Source organism: Falco punctatus, assembly GCF_963210335.1.
Source record: "Falco punctatus genome assembly, chromosome: 2".
Lineage (NCBI taxonomy): Eukaryota > Metazoa > Chordata > Aves > Falconiformes > Falconidae > Falco > Falco punctatus.
Window position 1 is genome coordinate 109,241,195 of NC_137581.1, and position 18,345 is coordinate 109,259,539.

General features: G+C 37.9%; 1 protein-coding gene across 10 annotated transcripts in view; it reads right to left on the reverse strand.

Moving 5' to 3' along the window:
* The window catches only part of ROBO1 (roundabout guidance receptor 1), a 742,961-nt gene that overhangs the window by 51,924 nt on the left and 672,692 nt on the right, over positions 1-18,345 (reverse strand). For all 10 annotated transcript variants that reach the window (XM_080374482.1, XM_080374481.1, XM_080374483.1 and 7 more), the window contains 7 exons: positions 11,490-11,614; positions 9,390-9,561; positions 6,612-6,817; positions 5,096-5,177; positions 4,762-4,930; positions 4,499-4,665; positions 768-889 (listed from right to left, as the gene is read on the reverse strand). In XM_080374482.1, coding sequence (XP_080230608.1) covers positions 768-889; positions 4,499-4,665; positions 4,762-4,930; positions 5,096-5,177; positions 6,612-6,817; positions 9,390-9,561; positions 11,490-11,614 — 1,043 coding nt within the window. The remainder of the gene's footprint in view (positions 1-767; positions 890-4,498; positions 4,666-4,761; positions 4,931-5,095; positions 5,178-6,611; positions 6,818-9,389; positions 9,562-11,489; positions 11,615-18,345) is intronic.

Consider the following 18,345-nt stretch of genomic DNA (forward strand, 5'->3'; position numbering starts at 1 on the left):
CTCTTCATTCCTACCTCTTGATTGCCAACTCTCTCCCACAGCAAACATTCCTAATCCTTTCTCTCACAGAGGCCTCAGCCTTGTAAGCCTGCTTGAATCTTTTTCACGTATGTTCCCATTCCCTTTGCTTCAGGACTCCCGCAGTGTTGTACCCCCCTCCCTCCTTTCCTCTGCTATATCCTCCACGCGCTCAGCTTCCCGCTTCCTCCTGCCAGAGCAACCTCAACGCAACATCTGAAAACCGCCTGCTCTTTCCGTCTCTTCTCCCTGTACTGTGCATTCTCATAGCATCCTGGGAAAGCACAGGTTCAGATGAGGCTATACGGGTTTGGGTGTGTTTCTCAGTATGTATATAGGGTGGAGGTAACACTTTCAAACGGAATTATGCAGTATTTCTCTCCGCTGGTGACTGACAGACAGGGAAGTGCCCATGCTATCTCATTAGGGGACTGATACGCTTCCTACTGAACGCAGTGCGAAAGCTTCAGATGATAGGATTTAAGAAGGCTTTGATCAGTCCTTCAGCTTCCAGAGGAGGACTCTGAAACTCTCACCATATTGTAAACAGCACTCTCTACGGAGACATAAAATGGTAACAATGGGACAACATTTAACGAAGTAGGAAAGCAAAGACCAAGTAGCAGTTACGCCAGAGAAAAACATCTGCAAGCATAGAAACTACACAGACTCTTAAAGTGTGACTCCACCACAACTGGTACAGTTCAGCAGCATATATAACCACCTCCCCGACACAGATTTATACTTACAGTCCAATGAACTTCAATTGAGGAGGAAGAAAGGATAGTAGGGTTGTGCAGATGTAGTACCACATCACCTAGTTCTCTCTGGACCTGCTTGTGATCCACACCTTGACTTGTTGGTGGAACATCTGTAATAATTCAAGATTCCTTTCTCACAAGTATACATGATTGCAAAAATAAGTATATGTAAATACAAATGAATATATCATAAAGTATATCATGCTATCACCAATGAAGTTTACCCTAAGCACTTCCCAATTATGTAAGAAAAAAACCTACATTAAGTATTTTCCAGAGCAAATCACTAGCGCTTAGGTAGCACCAAATCAATGCACCACACTTTCTTTGACAGAGAGAAACAGGAGGGAAATGCCACATAAAAAGAAAAACCACACTCAGGGATGTCTTTGGTAAACGACTACAGCAGCATCTCTTTATTCTTTTCTGAAGGGAGAGGGAAATGTCCTATTACCCATTGCAAATTCCAAGAGACCAGGAAACCTATAAAAAGTGGCAAAAGCAGAAGCTCTATCTTCAGATAAATTCATGGGCAAACTTACTGTTTTTAATTACAAAATAAATGTAAAAAATGAAGAAATGAAAAATGAGTCACGTGGCTGCATCTTCTCTGCTGGCAAATAACTTCTGTAAAGAGAAGGCAGAGCACAGCTGACTGCTGTCTGCCTCTTCTGACATTTGGTCCATCTTATAGCTAAAATAATTGTTCATACACATGAAGGGACAAATTCCTCTCAAGATACACAATGATACAATGGAAACACATATTTTCTCCATGCAGAGCCTTTGAAAAGCATAGTTAACTGAAATGGAATGACTGTCAGACATAAAATTTATAGAGCAATCACTAATAAGGTGTCTAAAATATACGGACAGCAGATTAACATAGCTTCTGTATTGATTTCATGTATCTCTCCTTGATCGCTTCATTTTAAACATATACCATGCTGACTAGGACTAAAAATCACAGACTGGGAAATTAATGAAAAGTACTAACAGTGATTATTATTATTTTTTTTTTTTTAATTAATAATTCCAGGTACAAAGCAATGCATTACATTAACTTTGCTCCAGCCTACTACTTTGCTGCCTGACCTCCTCTGGTGACAAAGCAATATGAGGAAATCTTCCAGGATTCTGTTGTCTGAAGACCTTGGAAATTTCAATACCTGTCTGTTTACAAGAATTGCCAAAGAGAGAGTACAGATAAATTGCATATATATTTATGTACAATTACAACTACTACAGCAAGTCACTGTAGTTGTGTAGACTATCTTGAAAGCTAAGGTTTGGACAGCACAGTTGATGCTGATATAGAAGACACTTATTAAATGCAAGTGCAACAGTTGTAAAGCATGCTTTTTGCATGGTGGTAATATTCTCGGTTTCCCAGCTTTTGGTCTTCTCTAAACAATAAAAAAAACATTGCAAGACTGCATTATGACAAGGCATGAGGACAAGCTTCTTTCCAGAAATACAGTTCCCATTTGGGAATACAAAACTTACGACACTTTGAACTTTTACCATACAGTTTCCTCAACATATTTAAAAGAAGTTGGGATTTCTTGAAAGTTAAAGAAGCAAACTGAGGGTAGTGTGAGGTCAGTGGGTGACAAATTTGGATTGTTAGCAAGGAACACTGATAACAATAAAACGATGAAACCAAAAAACCCTCCACTGAATCACTTCCGTAGCCAGATGTAGTATATTCTGCCAAACAGTTCATCTATTAGAGTATTTCCCTCCCTCCAAAGTTTGAAAGCATTTAAGATAGAAGCTTCTGTTTGGAGAGTTGCCTAAACGTCACGCTCTTAGACTGTAACAGGAAAGTGAGTAGAATAATTAGCTCTGTCTTTGCTAGTCATAAAAGATGAGTAATCAATAATATGAATCAAACTATCAATAGGCTCATCCATTTGCATGTCTGTACTATAGGACAATACACGTGTCTTCTTGTTTCAGCTCCAAGCTTCCGAGACAGGGACTGTCAGTGAGACCACCTAAGCATGTCGTTGTTAATGTTAGTAAGGTAATGATGAAGGTAGGTCAGGTTCCTGGTCTGGACATGGATTTACGACATGTCTATACCACTCTCTAGACAAAAAGTGAGCTGGGAAATTTTTGGACTTAGCTAGACCACCATTTACACAAAACTGCAATGGTATTGGAAGAAAAATGGAACTGCTTTAAAGAACTTGACACGAGATTATATTTCTTACTATTGATGAACACTTTACCTATCAGTTGGTATTTTCACTCAGGCTTTGTACGGTTCTCAGGTCTTTATATGATTTATATAAAGCTTTTCCATGCCATTCATTATAAACCATTCCGGTCTGCTGAGTGGACAGAACACTGCCTCATTCACTGTGTCACAGTCAGGTCAGTGATCAGTTCATTTGGGACATTCAGACCTCATCTCATCCTCATCTCCAGGAATGAAACTACTGCATGAAAACCAGACTCATGCAGAACACTGCAGCCTGCCTACAAAATAACGTGTGTTGCCTTGTTCCCAGGAATACAGAGATAACTGACAGGTTACTAAATCTCCCCTTGGTAACAGACTTCGGAACCTGTGCAATCCCTGTTTTCCCGGTGACCATGACTCTGCTGTCTATATATATCCACCGAAATGGTCACCCATCAGGAGAGATGCATAGTAACAAAGGACAGCAATGTGAAACCGTTCACTCCCCAGGGGTGACGAGAAAGACTTGCTTTCAGACCAACTTCAGAAAAAATGAAAAGTCACCAAGGGAAAATGCTTTGTTTCCTTTAAGGAACTTCCCTGCAAAAACGAACATGTACTTATGCAAACAAACAAATCAACACACAACACAGGCACTCTTAACAAGCCAGTGGGTCAATTTCCCCAGCAAGTAGGAAAAGCATGGGGGGAAAAAATAATTACCTCCATCAGTTTTACTTAAAAAAAAAATCTGCAGTTTTTTTCTTCTTAAATATTTCTACTGAAAAACGCAGGCTGCAAAGTTGCAATGCATTATTTCCTGTACACCATCAGAAGTGTCATTTGTTTTCTACAGTGAACACAAAAGTTGTTTTAAATTTTGCGTAGCCAGATTCAGTCCATAGTCCACTTTGTCATAGCTGGAGCCAGTGGATGACTCCTTCATCCACTGCCACCCAGCCTCTTCTTCCGCTTGGTTATCTGTATGCATTGTCTCTCTTCCCTAGTATTTTACTTTCAATAGTTATGCTATTGAAATACTTCTGATATATTGCCAAAACCTCTTCTTTAGTAGCTCACAACACCCAATTCCTTAAATTTTAAATTCCTCTCCCAATGCAGAAGAAACCAACTTAGATTATGTGCTGTTTCGCTCTCTCAGTCTTATGCCTCATTTGATTCACTGGACATAGTAACAACATTTCCATGGAATTTGAGGAATTGCATGATAACTTAAAAAAAATCAGAGATTACATTTGTTGCTAATGAGCTATTCTGCAAGATGGAACAATTTCTGGGTAAGAGATACTAGGGTTCCCTTAGGCAACACAATATGCTGTCTAAGCAGCTTTCAGAGTCTATGTTATACAGAAATGCAAGTTTAAACACTATATTTTACCATCTAGTATGTATTATAGCCAGAATAGGCAGAGAGTCAGAAGCTACTGGGATTTCTGCATCTGGATTGCTCAATCGACTTGTGACAGCCACTGTGGATACCTAAAATGTTCAGTTATCAAAAGCTTACCTTGAGTTTTCACTGGATCAGATATTTGGCTTGGGTCACTTAGTCCATATGCATTAGCCGCCCTCACAAGGAAGAGATAAATCGCATTAGGTTTTAGCCCTTTAACCGCAAAACTCTCTGTTTTCACATTTTCAGCCACAGTTTGCCAGCTGCTACCGGATGCATGGCTAAGGGTAAAACACACACAACAGCAGGTTAGCACGTGCATCTTTAACAACATTGCATAAGCATAAGTACAGCGAGATCACACGAGACTTATATACCTGAAAGCCTCAATTATGTAAGAGGTTGGTGTTGCACCTGAATTCAAATTAGGTTGCCATGACAATGTGACCGTATTTCTGCTGACATCTGTAACCTCGGGTTTTGATGGAGCACTAGGAATCAAGTTTGGGTCAGTGGGTCTTGGTGGCTGCACTGGGACTCCAAACTCTAACAAAGGAGAGAGAAATGCTGAGTACAGACAGGAAGCAGCTGTACGCTGAATGCTGCTCACATCCGCACTGGCCATTTAGGAGAGCCAGATAACTTCTGCATTTCAATTTCTGATTTTCCTTCATGTATTTTCTCCATGTAAGGAAACCCTAATTGATTTACCTTGGACCTCTATGTATGCACTCCATGTAGCTTCGCCACTTGGGGTTGAAGCAATGCAGGTGTACCGACCAGTGTCGCCCAGCTGAGTGGGGAAAGAGAAGAATAAATATTTGAAACAATCAGGCCACTCAGTGGGTTAGAAAAGTAATTACAGTTCTCCGTGTTCCCCCATGAATATGGATAAACATATCAGGCTGCAAAAACTTTGAACCAGAAAGATCTTCCATTAGAAGTTACGATTTTGTGTTCTGCAAACTGAAAATGGATATTTATTTCTGAGCATTCATTCAAGGACTGGAAAGGCCACAGATTCTAATTTAATGTTACCTATTCTGCTATGAACAAACTGAAGGCCAGTTCTTGTAGCATTTATTTCTCACCCTGCAGAGGTCCTAATAAACAGAGAAGGAATTTCGATGACAAGACCCCATGCAACTGTCAACCTTCTGCCTACAATAACGCCTGGGGAGTTCTCTGGACTGCAGCACCGGAGAGCGTGTCATCCTTAAAACAAAGCTTAAATATTGCATGGGGCCTTCTACATATAGGATTCCCTGTGTTAGAATAAATTTCTCTCTACATCAGATCCAAAAAAGAATCTCCATATGCTTGCTATTCTCATCCAGTTTTGAATGTTGGATTATTTATCTATATGTGACTTAATCACATTTCAAAAGGGTTCCCTTCAACCCCCCCCCCCCGCAAATGCTATCCTCCTAAGGTCCCAGCCTCAGCAAATGCACGGAACACAACTGCTCAAAAATCAGAGGTTCCAACTCTAAGCCAGTGTAACTTGTAATTGGTAACAGGGCAACCCTAGGGAACATAGTAAAGTGGGGTATTCAACCTAATTTAAAAAAATAAATATAAATTACTACATTCCGAACCACAGAAAAGATAGCAGAGAATAGCCAGTATGCCAACACTTAACAACAGTTTAAAACGTTTTATAGCATGCAAGGCATGACCAGCAGTACTGACCAGGTACTTGCCATAGTTCCCTAAGGAAGCCAGGTATTTCACAGGTGGTTAGCCATTTTAAGCTCTGTTTACACTTTGAATGAATATGTTTAAACTTTAAAAACTGTTTTGCAAAAGCTGGGTGCATGGTTATATTACTGCAGTATGCTAAACAAAGATTTTCTTTATAAACATTTGAAATCATTAGATAATTTTAATCTATTAGTGCTAAAGCTTTAATAATTTAAGACTTCGTCTTACTGCAATGCAAGTTTTGCTTTCCCCTTCGTATTCTAAGTATGAAACAATACCCTTAATTAATACCTTTTAAAAGCATTTTTCCTTATGAAATCTGAAATAATGTGCCCTAGGCAGAATAAGCCAAGGTGTTAAGCATAAAGAATGAACTATCTGAGAGCATGAAGTACCGAATATCTTAAACCATTTATTTAACATTTAATTAATTCTAAATGTAGGCTTTACAACATCAAACGTGCCCAGAGGTGAAAAAACAAAGTGAAACACACAAGAAAACCCTTTTGCCAGCTCAAGCTACCTTGGCATATCGGATCTGTAATGCTCCTGTCTCCAGCTGCTTGATGCGAGAGTCCTGGGTGGAAACGAGGATCCCATCCTTCTTCCAGAGGATGGTGGGCATTAAAGTGCCTGTGGCCACACAGTTCAGTACTAAAGTACCATCTACAGCTACAGTCTGATTCACAGGACCCTGCCGAATGACAGGGGGAGGCCGGTCTGCAATCACTGCCAGAAGAAACAACAGGGAAGAGATTTCAGCAACTGGAAGCAATTTTCCGATCGCCTAAGCAACAGCAGTTGCTTCAGGCTTTGAAACAAACTAAAGATAATTAAACAAGTAATTAAAGTTGGAGGCATACATTATTCAGGGTAGGGTGCATTATAATGATGTACAGCTACAGAATTTTAAAATGATACACAACACAGTACTTTCAGAAAGTAAAGAAGCATTACATAGCGGTATCTGCTAGCCATTTTCTAATTCCAATGTCTTTATAAAGTGATAATGGAATGAGAAAGGACTTCCCAAATTCTTAATCAAGACGCAGGTTTCACCTTGTTCATCTTCTACCATGCACCAGGCTGGTATAACAGAATTTCATACTTTCAGCATTCAAAGACAGAGGAAAAAAAGGAGGTAGGCAGGCAGGGGATAACCTGGCAAATATGTACTTAAAAAAATTTTATTGTGTACCATCAACTCATCTTGGTGCTGTTTCCTAATTAGGAGATGCCTAGCAGTAGGGTAAAGTAAATTCAAAGCTAATCAATAGTACCATATTAAAAATTTTCAGCTAAGAAATATTTTCCCAGTAGTTTCTGACTTTTAGTTCTATGATGACTTAATCTGTCAATATGACTTTAAAGTCACAAAGAGAATCCCACAATGCATTTGCATCAATTTTAATGCCTCTTTCACACAATGAAAATTAAATGTTATTGATGGGTTATTTAAACGCTGCACAGAAAGGTATAAAGCAGAAAAGGTATTCACAGAAAAAAGAATGACTGTCTGCATAAGTTGTTTGTTTTTTTTTTAATTCATTTTAATGGATAATCAAAAAAAGAGGTAAAAGCTATCTTACTGTATTTGTGTGACCTCTTCTACCTGTACCATCCAACATGACAGGGCTGATGGCCAGAAAATAGCCACAACTTCAAATGACATAAATCTGTTCAGCAGTGTCACAGGGGCCTCATATAACTTAAAAACTGGTTTGGTAGCTGAAAAATAAACCTGAAGTTCCAATAACTTGTGAACATCAGATATTTCTAAATTACTTTTTGTAACAACAGACGGGGTGTTAGTACTGCTTTTATTGGTTAAATTCCAACTCCCGTAATTTCATTTGCATGTTCAAATGACACTCTCTGTTTTCAACTGCATAATTTATCCTTTACTTCTTGTCCCAACCTGCTGCAATGCACTGTGAGGCCATTGGTATCCTCCTGTGCCGAGACAGTCAGAACAAGCTCACTTTAGTTCGTATTTGACTTTGATAAGTTTGTAAGTAACTTTGCAGTTGTCAGTGTTAAGAGGCTGACTGATCTGTGCTGTACAGGAGAAATCTAATGCCACTGAAATCCATGGCTAATTTAAGTTTCACTTAAGTTGATGGCAACTTCTATTACCTTTAGGAATACCAGGGTATCATTCTGCATATCCTGTCTTCACTTTTATAAGAGTACCAAAAAAAATATTGTCCCAAGTTATTAAACAAAACAATTACCCATCAGATCAATCCAGAGCATACAGTCACAGTATAGGAAATATATTTAAATTAATTTGATTTTTCCAAGTTCAGATGGCATAAGTCATTAACAGAAAACACCTTAATTTTCTATTTTAAACTTATTTCTCACCTTGCCATGGCCTTCTCTCCAGTGAAAACTGCATACAAGTGGATGAAGAAATGTGGCTTACCACTTGTGAGAAACCAGAAAGCATGCAGTCCTATTCTTCCAAAGAATCCCAGTCCAGTGGGTGCAAATACACAATTTTATTCTCAAGGTTCACTGCATGTTTCTAGTACTGTGCTACTTCTATGTTTTCTATAGGGCAAAGGCCTAGTTTATGGGAACTCTTCTCAGGCATCAGCTTTCCTCCCCTCAAAGTCTCTCCACAGACTGCACTTCGAATCACAGAGGGGTTTAGGTTGGCAGAGACCTTAAAGATCACCTGGTTGCAACCCCCTGGCATGGGCAGGGACACCTTCCACCGGACCAGGTTGCTCAAAGCCCCATCCAGCCTGGCTGTGGGTAATATATCAGCATATATTACTGCTTGCAGTCATGCTCCCTGTAGCTTTTTAATCTATTTTTTTCCCAACTGTTCCTAAAAAGGAATATATAATACTACTCATTTGTATGTTATTCCACCAACTTCCATAGAGGTCGTTTTTTTCTTTACTATACTGAAATATTAAGAAGTAGGGGAAAAACAGGTAAAGGGTGATGCTAAGCAAACGGACACACAATAATAGGAATAAAGAGCTAGGCAGGAAGGAATTTGAAAGTAAACTAAATCTAGTTGGGGAAGCTAAAAAAGAGCCAGATAAATAAAAGATCTGACAAAAATTCATGAACTCAATATATGTACTAAATACAAAATGGCAATATAAACAGTATCCAAAATTTTAACCCCCTGACAGACCTGGACAAAAAAAGGATTTATATAGTCAAAGACACATACAACCTGCATTCATTCAAAGCAGATTTCAATAGTGTCCTATCACCCCACTGCTGTCTTTAAATAAAAATAAAAAACTTGGGTATGACAAAATAAAGGTATCATTACCATCAGTGACTTCCAAGTAGGCTTTTGTTATGATACTTCCTGCTACATTTAATGTCTGGCAAATATAGTATCCAACATCAGATCTCTGGACATTGGTGATAGTGAGGTCTCCTGTCTGGGAAACTGAAAATCGGCTGGATGACTGAGGGGGCTGGTATGAGAAAAGCAGATTCTACAAGATGTATAGGAAAGAAAGTGGGAAACAAGGGTTAAATAAATTCAAGCATCAATAATCCAAACTTTAAAATATCTAAAGAAATTAATTTTTTCACATTATACATAAAACATTCTGCTCGTCATACCTTAAGCGTGTTTATACCACAATGTGGATAGCTTTTACAGGATTTTTTGTGACAAAAAGGTGCAGATGGGCACATATAATTGTGTAAATCCTGTGGGATTGCTCTGATACCCTCTGTTGTCAATGCTGGGCTTTACAGAAAGTTCAACAGGCACTAGCGAAGAAGTGATACGTACAGATAACACAATGGTGCAAGCAACAGTGGTGAACCTAAGTAACTTGCTTTAATATCCTTTTTTAGAATTTACTCCACAGCATTCTATTTATTTCATGTAAATGCAGATGTCAGTTCACTGTGATTTGTATTTTAACTTTTGCCTTCCTAAGAATGGAGGAACTTTTTAAAAAGAGATGCTGTTTAGGGCCCTCTAATTATAGTGGGCTTGTTCTATAAAGAGTCTTATAATACAGAATTAAATCCTATGCCAGCCTCTACTTAGACAGTATTGGTATGAAGTACATAGTATTTACCAACATTCGTCAAAAATCAGAACTGCAATCAAAATAATAGCAGTCCCTTACATGAAATACCAATTCCTAATTTCTAGCTCTGCCTGAAGAATTTGAGAATGAGAACACTTTAAGGTCACAGAGGCTATTTTTTATCTCCCTTTTTGCCTAACTACATTTTCAAAAATCATCCAAAGGAATGGGATGCAACACCCTCTGCTTCAGTATTAGCAAACCCCATTCACTGACCACCTTCTCCTCCAGTTCCCTCATTCATCACAAATGGTCATCACTCAGCAGAGTCAAAAATCAGCCAGAAATATCACATACTAGGCAACACTTTGGGGGAGGGAGGGGGGGAAACAGAAAGAAATCCTCCCCCCCCGCCAAAAAAACCCCAGGTCATACAAAAATACAAACATAATATACTGGGATACTTATACCATTGAAGATTATCATCTAAATTTGGTTAGCAGTCTAGTTGTACTTAGATATTTAGACAGAAATCTTGTAAATGGAGTAAGGAAGCCAATCTAAGCGTTCTCAATTTCTCTGGCCTATTGTTTTGTAACACAAAGAACCCCGTCATATGCTACTGCACCATTCATTCCTTCATTCACAGGAAAACCAGAATCCCATATTCCTTCTTTCCTTCCAATAAAGAATACTTTGTGTCACATCCCTCCTTCAAAAGATGACTCTGAAAGAAAAGTGTGATTCTCTTCCTGTGCTATATTGTGTTTCACCCGCTGGCTTTCAAGATCTTTTACAAAGAAGCTGAAAATATGTTTCCATTCCATTCAAATAAAGAAGCTGGGAGAAAAAGTGACCTATTCAGGTAGGACCTGTCAGACAACTGACAGTGGCAAAGCAGATCTCCTTAGCTCCAGACTAGAGTCCTACCCACGCACTGCTTCGGATCAATACAGCGAATGATTTAGGCTGCCAGACACATGCAAACACGTGGCCAACTAATAGCTGCACCATAAACACCAAGGCAAACTTTCGGAAAATCTGGCATTGTTTGGCTGTTCAAATAACTTCAGCATTAGTCCTGTTAGGTGAAAAATATTTTCATGGTAGTGAAACAGAACGTTTCTCGTTATTTCACAGATTTATTTTCACATTCATAGAGAAAATGGGAGATTGAGCAGAACACGGATATCCTTTCAAGTAAGGCTGACATCACCAAGCACACGTGTGACTTAGAAGCAGAGGAGAGATATCCAGCATCTTCAATCTCTAGACCTATTTTGCACATCTTCAAAACAATAATTAAAGTGTTTTTCTCTTGTGATATCATTTCTTTGAGGAAGTGCCAGGAAGAAGGGATACAAAGGCTGTTTTACCTGACTTCCCTCTCTCCGCCAAAAGATGGCTGGCTGAGGGTTTCCAGTCGCTTCACACTGGAAAGTCACCGTTCTCCCCAGTGCAGCTACCTGATCTCGAGGCTTTACAACAAACTGTGGAGGCTCTGAAAGGAAAACACCGGGAAAAAATTAAATTACACTATTATCAGCCTATCTGAAAGCACAGTTTGCCTACTGACTTTAAACGGTGTAAACCAGAATAGTTTCTTTAACAAGGAGTGGCAGCACAAAGACACATCAGCCTCTAGCAGCCACAGCTTCAGCATCCCTCAGAACATCTGTTCTGTTGCTGGACCTCCCAATTACAACAACTCTGACTGTGCATCACGTGCTTTTATTACTGGTCACTTATACAAGGGAGTAAGTCTCACCAACTTAGCGAGACAACTTGCAGAGCAACAGTCACCAATACAGACAAATCTGTCACAATTCTGTTTGTAAAGAAGGAATCCATCTACAAGCCAGACTGGAGAACTATGAGGGACAACTGGCCCACAGGCCACACTTTGCCAAGGGCTGCAATAAACACTGTCGAGTAACTATGAATTCAGGCTTACATGCACAAAAGTCATCATCTTTGATTTATGAAAGCTGAAGAGAGGAAAAAAGCCCTTAATTGCTTATATAAGAGACTTCTGATGTAGTCAGGATCTCAAAAAAATTTAAAGTCAGAAGCCCCAGATATATTACTGAACAAATTATAACCATTTAAAATCTTCAGTTCAATTACTGAAGAGGAATTAATTTAATGGAACAGCAGAGCTAAATGTCTTCCTCATTTACACAGGCAAGGGCATGTTCAAACAAAATATATATGCAAATGAAGGTAAATTTGAAACATCTGCTCAGCCTAACATTATAACAACTGCCAGCATTGTCCAAACTGTTTGATTTATACAGGCTTCAACAACCCCTTCATCCAGTAGTAAAGAAAATGTCAAAAAATCATGTCAGTTACTTTTTAAAAAATATCAGCATATATGACAGCATTGGATACCTTGATGGGGCTAGAACAGGTGGAAAAAAAAAGAAAAAAAAAAAAAAAAAAAAAGAAGCCAGCTTGTTTTATAGGCTGTTAACCCTTACTTCTTGAAAAAAAGTGCATTAAATAAAAGTCCATTTACTTATTCATTTCCAATTCCTTCTGATCATCTGTCCCAAACTAATTATGTTCTCCCTCTTCTTTGGGTTGAGAATAAAGGGGATGTTTTGCATCTGATTTAAATTTCAAGACAAATGTTTGGTTTTTTCTTCCTTTCAAACATCTCTCTATTCACAAGCTTTTCCTTTAAAAAGTGTGATTCATAGAATTTAAAGATTTCACTCAATGTGTTTTATAAACATCAAGCAATTGTGGCTTTACCTAAAACAAATTCAGTAACACTCAAAAGCCATTTACAAAAAAAAAAAATTGCTTTCAGTGTTCCTGTGGGCCAATACTTTCAATTGCCTGTTCCTCATGCCTTGTGGCTCTGTTCTCTATTATAGAGTTCATATTATACTCTTCCCATGACCCTCCTGCTTTGGGAGGGATTTTTAAAGTACAACATATTATTGTTCAAATTTCGATGCAAATGCTACCTTTCCTAGAATTTCCTTTGACAAGAAACTACGCAAAGTATCAGTGAGATTCACCTACAGTAATTACCAGACTTCAAAACATTTAGCTCTGAAACATTCAATCAGTATCTTGGAAGATGTGGGAAGACTTTGACGTGACAGCATGTATAATTTAGAATGGAAGGTAAAAAACTGTTGGGGTGTGCCACAGGACTGTAAGGTATGGTGGGGAAAATGGAGATGAGGGTGAAGCGCCTTTGTTATGCTGTTGAATTCCAATAACAAGAATAAATTTAGCATATCGTTGTATTTAGGGCTTGGCTGATTCTGTACTAGTCTGTGACACAATGCCACACAAAATGGAATTGAGGGTTTTGAAATTCTGTGCTAGTGCACAGGATTTATAAGGTTTCAGATTTTGTTGAAGTTGAGAATGGGTACAGCTATAACGAGATTAAAATGGTTCTGACCACCGAAGAAATAGCTGAATGCTTGCGGTTCTAGTACCTGAACATGACCGTTCAGGAATACAAAAAAACGAGGAGAAATTCAGTCTTTCAGGTAACCACGGTAGAATTTGTAAAATTTAAATAGGCAGATGTTTCTCTAGATATTATTCTGAACATGTATTTTGTATGTATATTATTATAAATATATATGCGTATTATGCCTATGTGTATTATTCTAAACCTATTGCCATTAACGTAAATAATACAAACTCTATTAGCTTCAATGTCAGAAGAATTAGAACAGGGTTAAGTGAAACTTTATTCAATTCCATTCAGTGTCCGCTATACTGGAAGTGTTTTCACTGTCTTTTTTTTTTTTTTTTTTTTTACTTCAGTTTGCTTTCACATCTTGGGTCACATATGTGTGGTATGTGCTGAATACACTGTAAAAGATGCTGAAATAATAATCCACTTAAGGAAAGAACAACTTCTATTTTTAAGACCTTTAAAACAAAAATGACTTTTTCAATAGAACACTTTGAAGTTCAACTTACACAGTCACTGAAGAAGGAAGACAATAGGATATGACTCGTTACATCATGTAAAAAGACAGAAAGTTAGCAACCCATTACCTTTCTCCTTGCCATTAAGTTACCCATACTTCATGCAGAATTTATTCTGTGCGATGTGTCTTGTCAATAACAAGTAAAAGATGGGAGCTGACTGGTTGAAGGACATGGAAGGGGATGGATGGGAAGGGGAGGAGAAGTTCCCGTCACAGTGATACGATGACTAGAAGATGGCCAATAAAATTTCAACTTACCAGACACAACTAAAACAAAAACAAAACAAAAAGAAAACATGGAATAAATAAAATTGAATAGACATGAAACAAAGCAAAGAATAAAGTAAAATTAAAAAAAAAAAAAGAAATAAAATGGACCCTTGGTAAGGACCTTAGAAAGTACACATACATTCTGATACTTGAAAAAATAGGTTTAAAATGTTGGATCACTTTTTTTTTAATTTGATTTTTAAGCAGAATTCTCTATGACGTGCTGAAAGCAGTCTGTAGAGGAAAATGTAACAGACCGAAATAATGGTCAGGCAACCCGAGTTCTACTTCAAGCCTTTCCAATGAACTGTTGTGGAACCTTGAGTAATTCTTTTTTTTTTTTTTCGTATTATCATTATTTATCTGCACCAAGAGCCTTCATGATACAAACAACTTGAAATTTCCAGTAAATATCCACCTGCAACATTGATGAAATGGAACAGTGACATTGACACCCTAAGGCATCCAAACATCTACAAATGGAAAAATATTTTTCTGAGGCAAATAACTGTTACAAAGGAAGTTTATTAAAAAATGAATTAGATGCTGAGGCATTTATCCCCCACACCAATCTCTTTAGTGTAAGATCACTGTATCAAGGTCATGATACTTGTTACTAAATGGTAAATGCAAACTAAACCACAAATAAAATTAATTTGGAAAGGTTCTTAACTCTTTTCTTTCCTCCCACCCCAAACCTCAATTTCACTAAAATATTCAAAAGAAGAGATTTATTCCAAAAGATTAGATTTTTCAACAGAAATTGTCAGTGGTAAATTACACAATTTTATTTTCAATCATAGTCGAAAATTTTCATAAATTTCAAAACGGCACAGACCTGGCAGGCTACTTTCACTTACAAGAGAAAGGCATGTTAGAAAGCATTCCAACCTCATATTGCTGACTGAAAGAACAGATTGAAAACAAAATGCAAAAAATCACGCTTTTCGAAAATATATACAGATCCTGACAAAAAAGTCAACCAAAAAAAGGGTAGTTGCTATAAGATAATTACACTGAAAGTCCAAAAATATATAGTTGTTTGTTTTTTTTTTTTAATGCATGTTACAAACACTAAGCCCTTCAACACTTCGGTCTTATCTATTTCTGATGAGAGTAAAACAATTATTGTTCACCAGGGTAAACTTCCATATCAAGCAGGTAAGCACCTGCAGTACACCACCCTCTGATAAAACACGTGGAGGAAACTAATAATAGCCAGTCTGCCAACATTCGTTAGGCATGAGGAATACTGCCTTACTGTTCAAATAAATACAAAAGACTCCAGGTGTATTATGAAAATGAAGCAGAAAGAGAATCAGATATAACATTGGAATTTGGATCATGTCGAATCCAAGAAGCTGCAACTGAACGTGACAAAATCAGATGGTACAGAGAATTTAGGGGTTTATGTTATCAGAGACATTTTTTTTTTTTTTTTCAGAAATAATCCCAAATGCAGGAAGTTGAAATATACCGTTTTTCAAAGATTTTGAGTTTCAATTTTAAGGAAATATTCTGGATGTACATTAGCCTTCTTTAAGTGTGTAGGCTTGGTATTTCTCAAAGAGAAAATCAGTAGGCATTATTCTGCTCAGATTACCTGCAAGTCTATGATTTGTAAGAAGAGTGGCCAAGAAGTGACATGCAAGAATTCCTGAGAAATATGCTCATCCCCAAGACTCAGCTCCGAGTTACTCCTGATCGTGTCTAAATATATTACCCAGTAACCACTCCTTTTTAACTGAAAAGCTCTCTGCTAAACTTGCAATTACAGTCTGACCTGCCCTGGAATTAGAAATGCTTCTCCATAAAACACAACTCATATTCTATGTGAAATAGCTCGATAACAAACTTAATAGGATGCAATTCTTGCACGCAGGAAGTAACTCTGAATTAACAATTTTCCATTACTTGAGTAGTGCCAAAAAGGGAAAAGTTCATCCTTCTTGGTAGCAATGCGCTGCCTAAGCCCTCTACTGAAAGCTCACTTTAAAGTTTCTAAAACATAGAAATCTGTCTTGGTTGCTCAATAACACTTCTACAAATGAAATTAAGCTGTAAGTGCTGAATTTCCACTCTTCTTTTTATCAGACGGTTTTGTTATTGTAGGTCTAAAATAACCCTGTCAAGTAAATGTATTTCTTTGCTCACTTGTAAAAACAGAGGGGATACTGGTAGAAGAGAAAAAAGTCCCTGTAGATACAGGGCATCACATTGCCTGCAAATCTGTGGCAAGGACAAAGGATGAAATTTCCCAGAAAAAAATTAAACAGTTCTGTCAGACGAACATCATGTGGTTTAAAAGAACAATAATAGCAACAGCTACAACAAAGAGCACTTAGTTTGATTTACAACCTATTGATATCTAAGGTTACTAAAACTAAGAAGTAAATAGTTTTTCCTCTATTACAGCACTTTTTATTTGACAGCACCTTCAATTACAAAGTAAATTAATTTTCCCTGTGTTAATTATGGTTTTCCACATGGCAACTGGGGGAATAACCTGTTTGTAAAGACAGGAAGTTAGCATATAAAACCACAAATACCAAAGGAATAATATTTTTTGCCTTTCAAATAATTTCCTGGACATGTGAGGTTTTCAGGGAAGACATGTCCAGTCTCTGAACAAAAAACAAAACAAAAGTGGTTTCCAGACTAGTGACATGATCTTTTAATGCCTTGTTCTTGCAAGCAATACTATCAACCTCACTGGGACTACTGGTATCATTAAATCCACTCGCAGGATTAAGAATTTGCAGTTTTAGGACTTAAACTACAGACTAAACTAACAGAGCAACTATTGTATTTGACAGATGTGGTATTGTAGGTTCATAGGATAACCAGGCTGGAAGCAACCTTGGAGGTCTCTAGTCCAACCTCCTGCTCAAGCAGGGTCAACTATGGGGTCAAACCAGGTTGCACTGGGCTTGATCCAGTTGTGTCTTGACAATTTGCAAGGACTGATAATGCACAGCCTCTCTCGGCAGCCTGCTCTGCTGCCTGACTGGCCACCCAGTGAAGAAACTTCTCCTCATACCCAGCCTTGATCTCCCTTGTTTCAACTTTAAATCTGTTGACTCTTGTCCTCCCAACATGCACCATTGTGACGAGCCCGGCTCCACCCTACCAACAACCTTCCTGTAGGTACTGGTGGTGGCTGTCACGTCCCCCACCGAAGCCACCTCTCCTCCAAGCTGTGCAAGCACTGTTCTCCCAGCCCTCCTCACAGGTATGTATGAGACCTTAACATACTATAACACTACATCTCTAAGTAACACGTTTTGTAATTCTCACAAAAATGAACACCAATGTTGATTAGTGTTTCTCTGTAACTCACTGATTTCCTCATATTTAGAATTTACTGTTACAGGGTTATGTCTATTTCTTAGTCTGATGTTGGACAAGCTATAAACCTCAAGTACCCCATTCTTGAAAGCTGTGGTAGTAATTATCTATTTCAAAAAGAGTAAAATTATAGAGTAATGTTGTTTTCATTGATTTATACTAACAAGGTGCTTTTGAGATCCTGAGATGCCAGGTGGTACTTAATTACTAAACAGTACCTTGTTCTGCATATTAAATGCTCATTAATTACTGTTTGATTAGTATTTATTAATACCTTCCAGGTGCTCAGAAGATACCTTGTTATTCAGCTGACATAAGCTGAACACTTTCAATTTAACCTCAATGTGTTTCATTTTTAGTTACTTAAATAAAAATCTTCACGTCTTCAAGGGCTGCTTGACAGCCACAGAGGCTATTATAAAGGCAGCAGGAAAGTAGTTCTACACCAGAGAAATGAAACTATCCCAATCTTCAGGCCAATAATTACAAACAACAATGAAGCTCATATACACACTTCAGCTTCTGTATGAACCCTTGGCCATATGACTAACCAGGAAATGGCAGTCACAATGAAATTTAGGCTGCTTTCAAATAATTTTGTCATATATTAATCCCAGTTCAAGTGATAAATATCAGAGGTTGA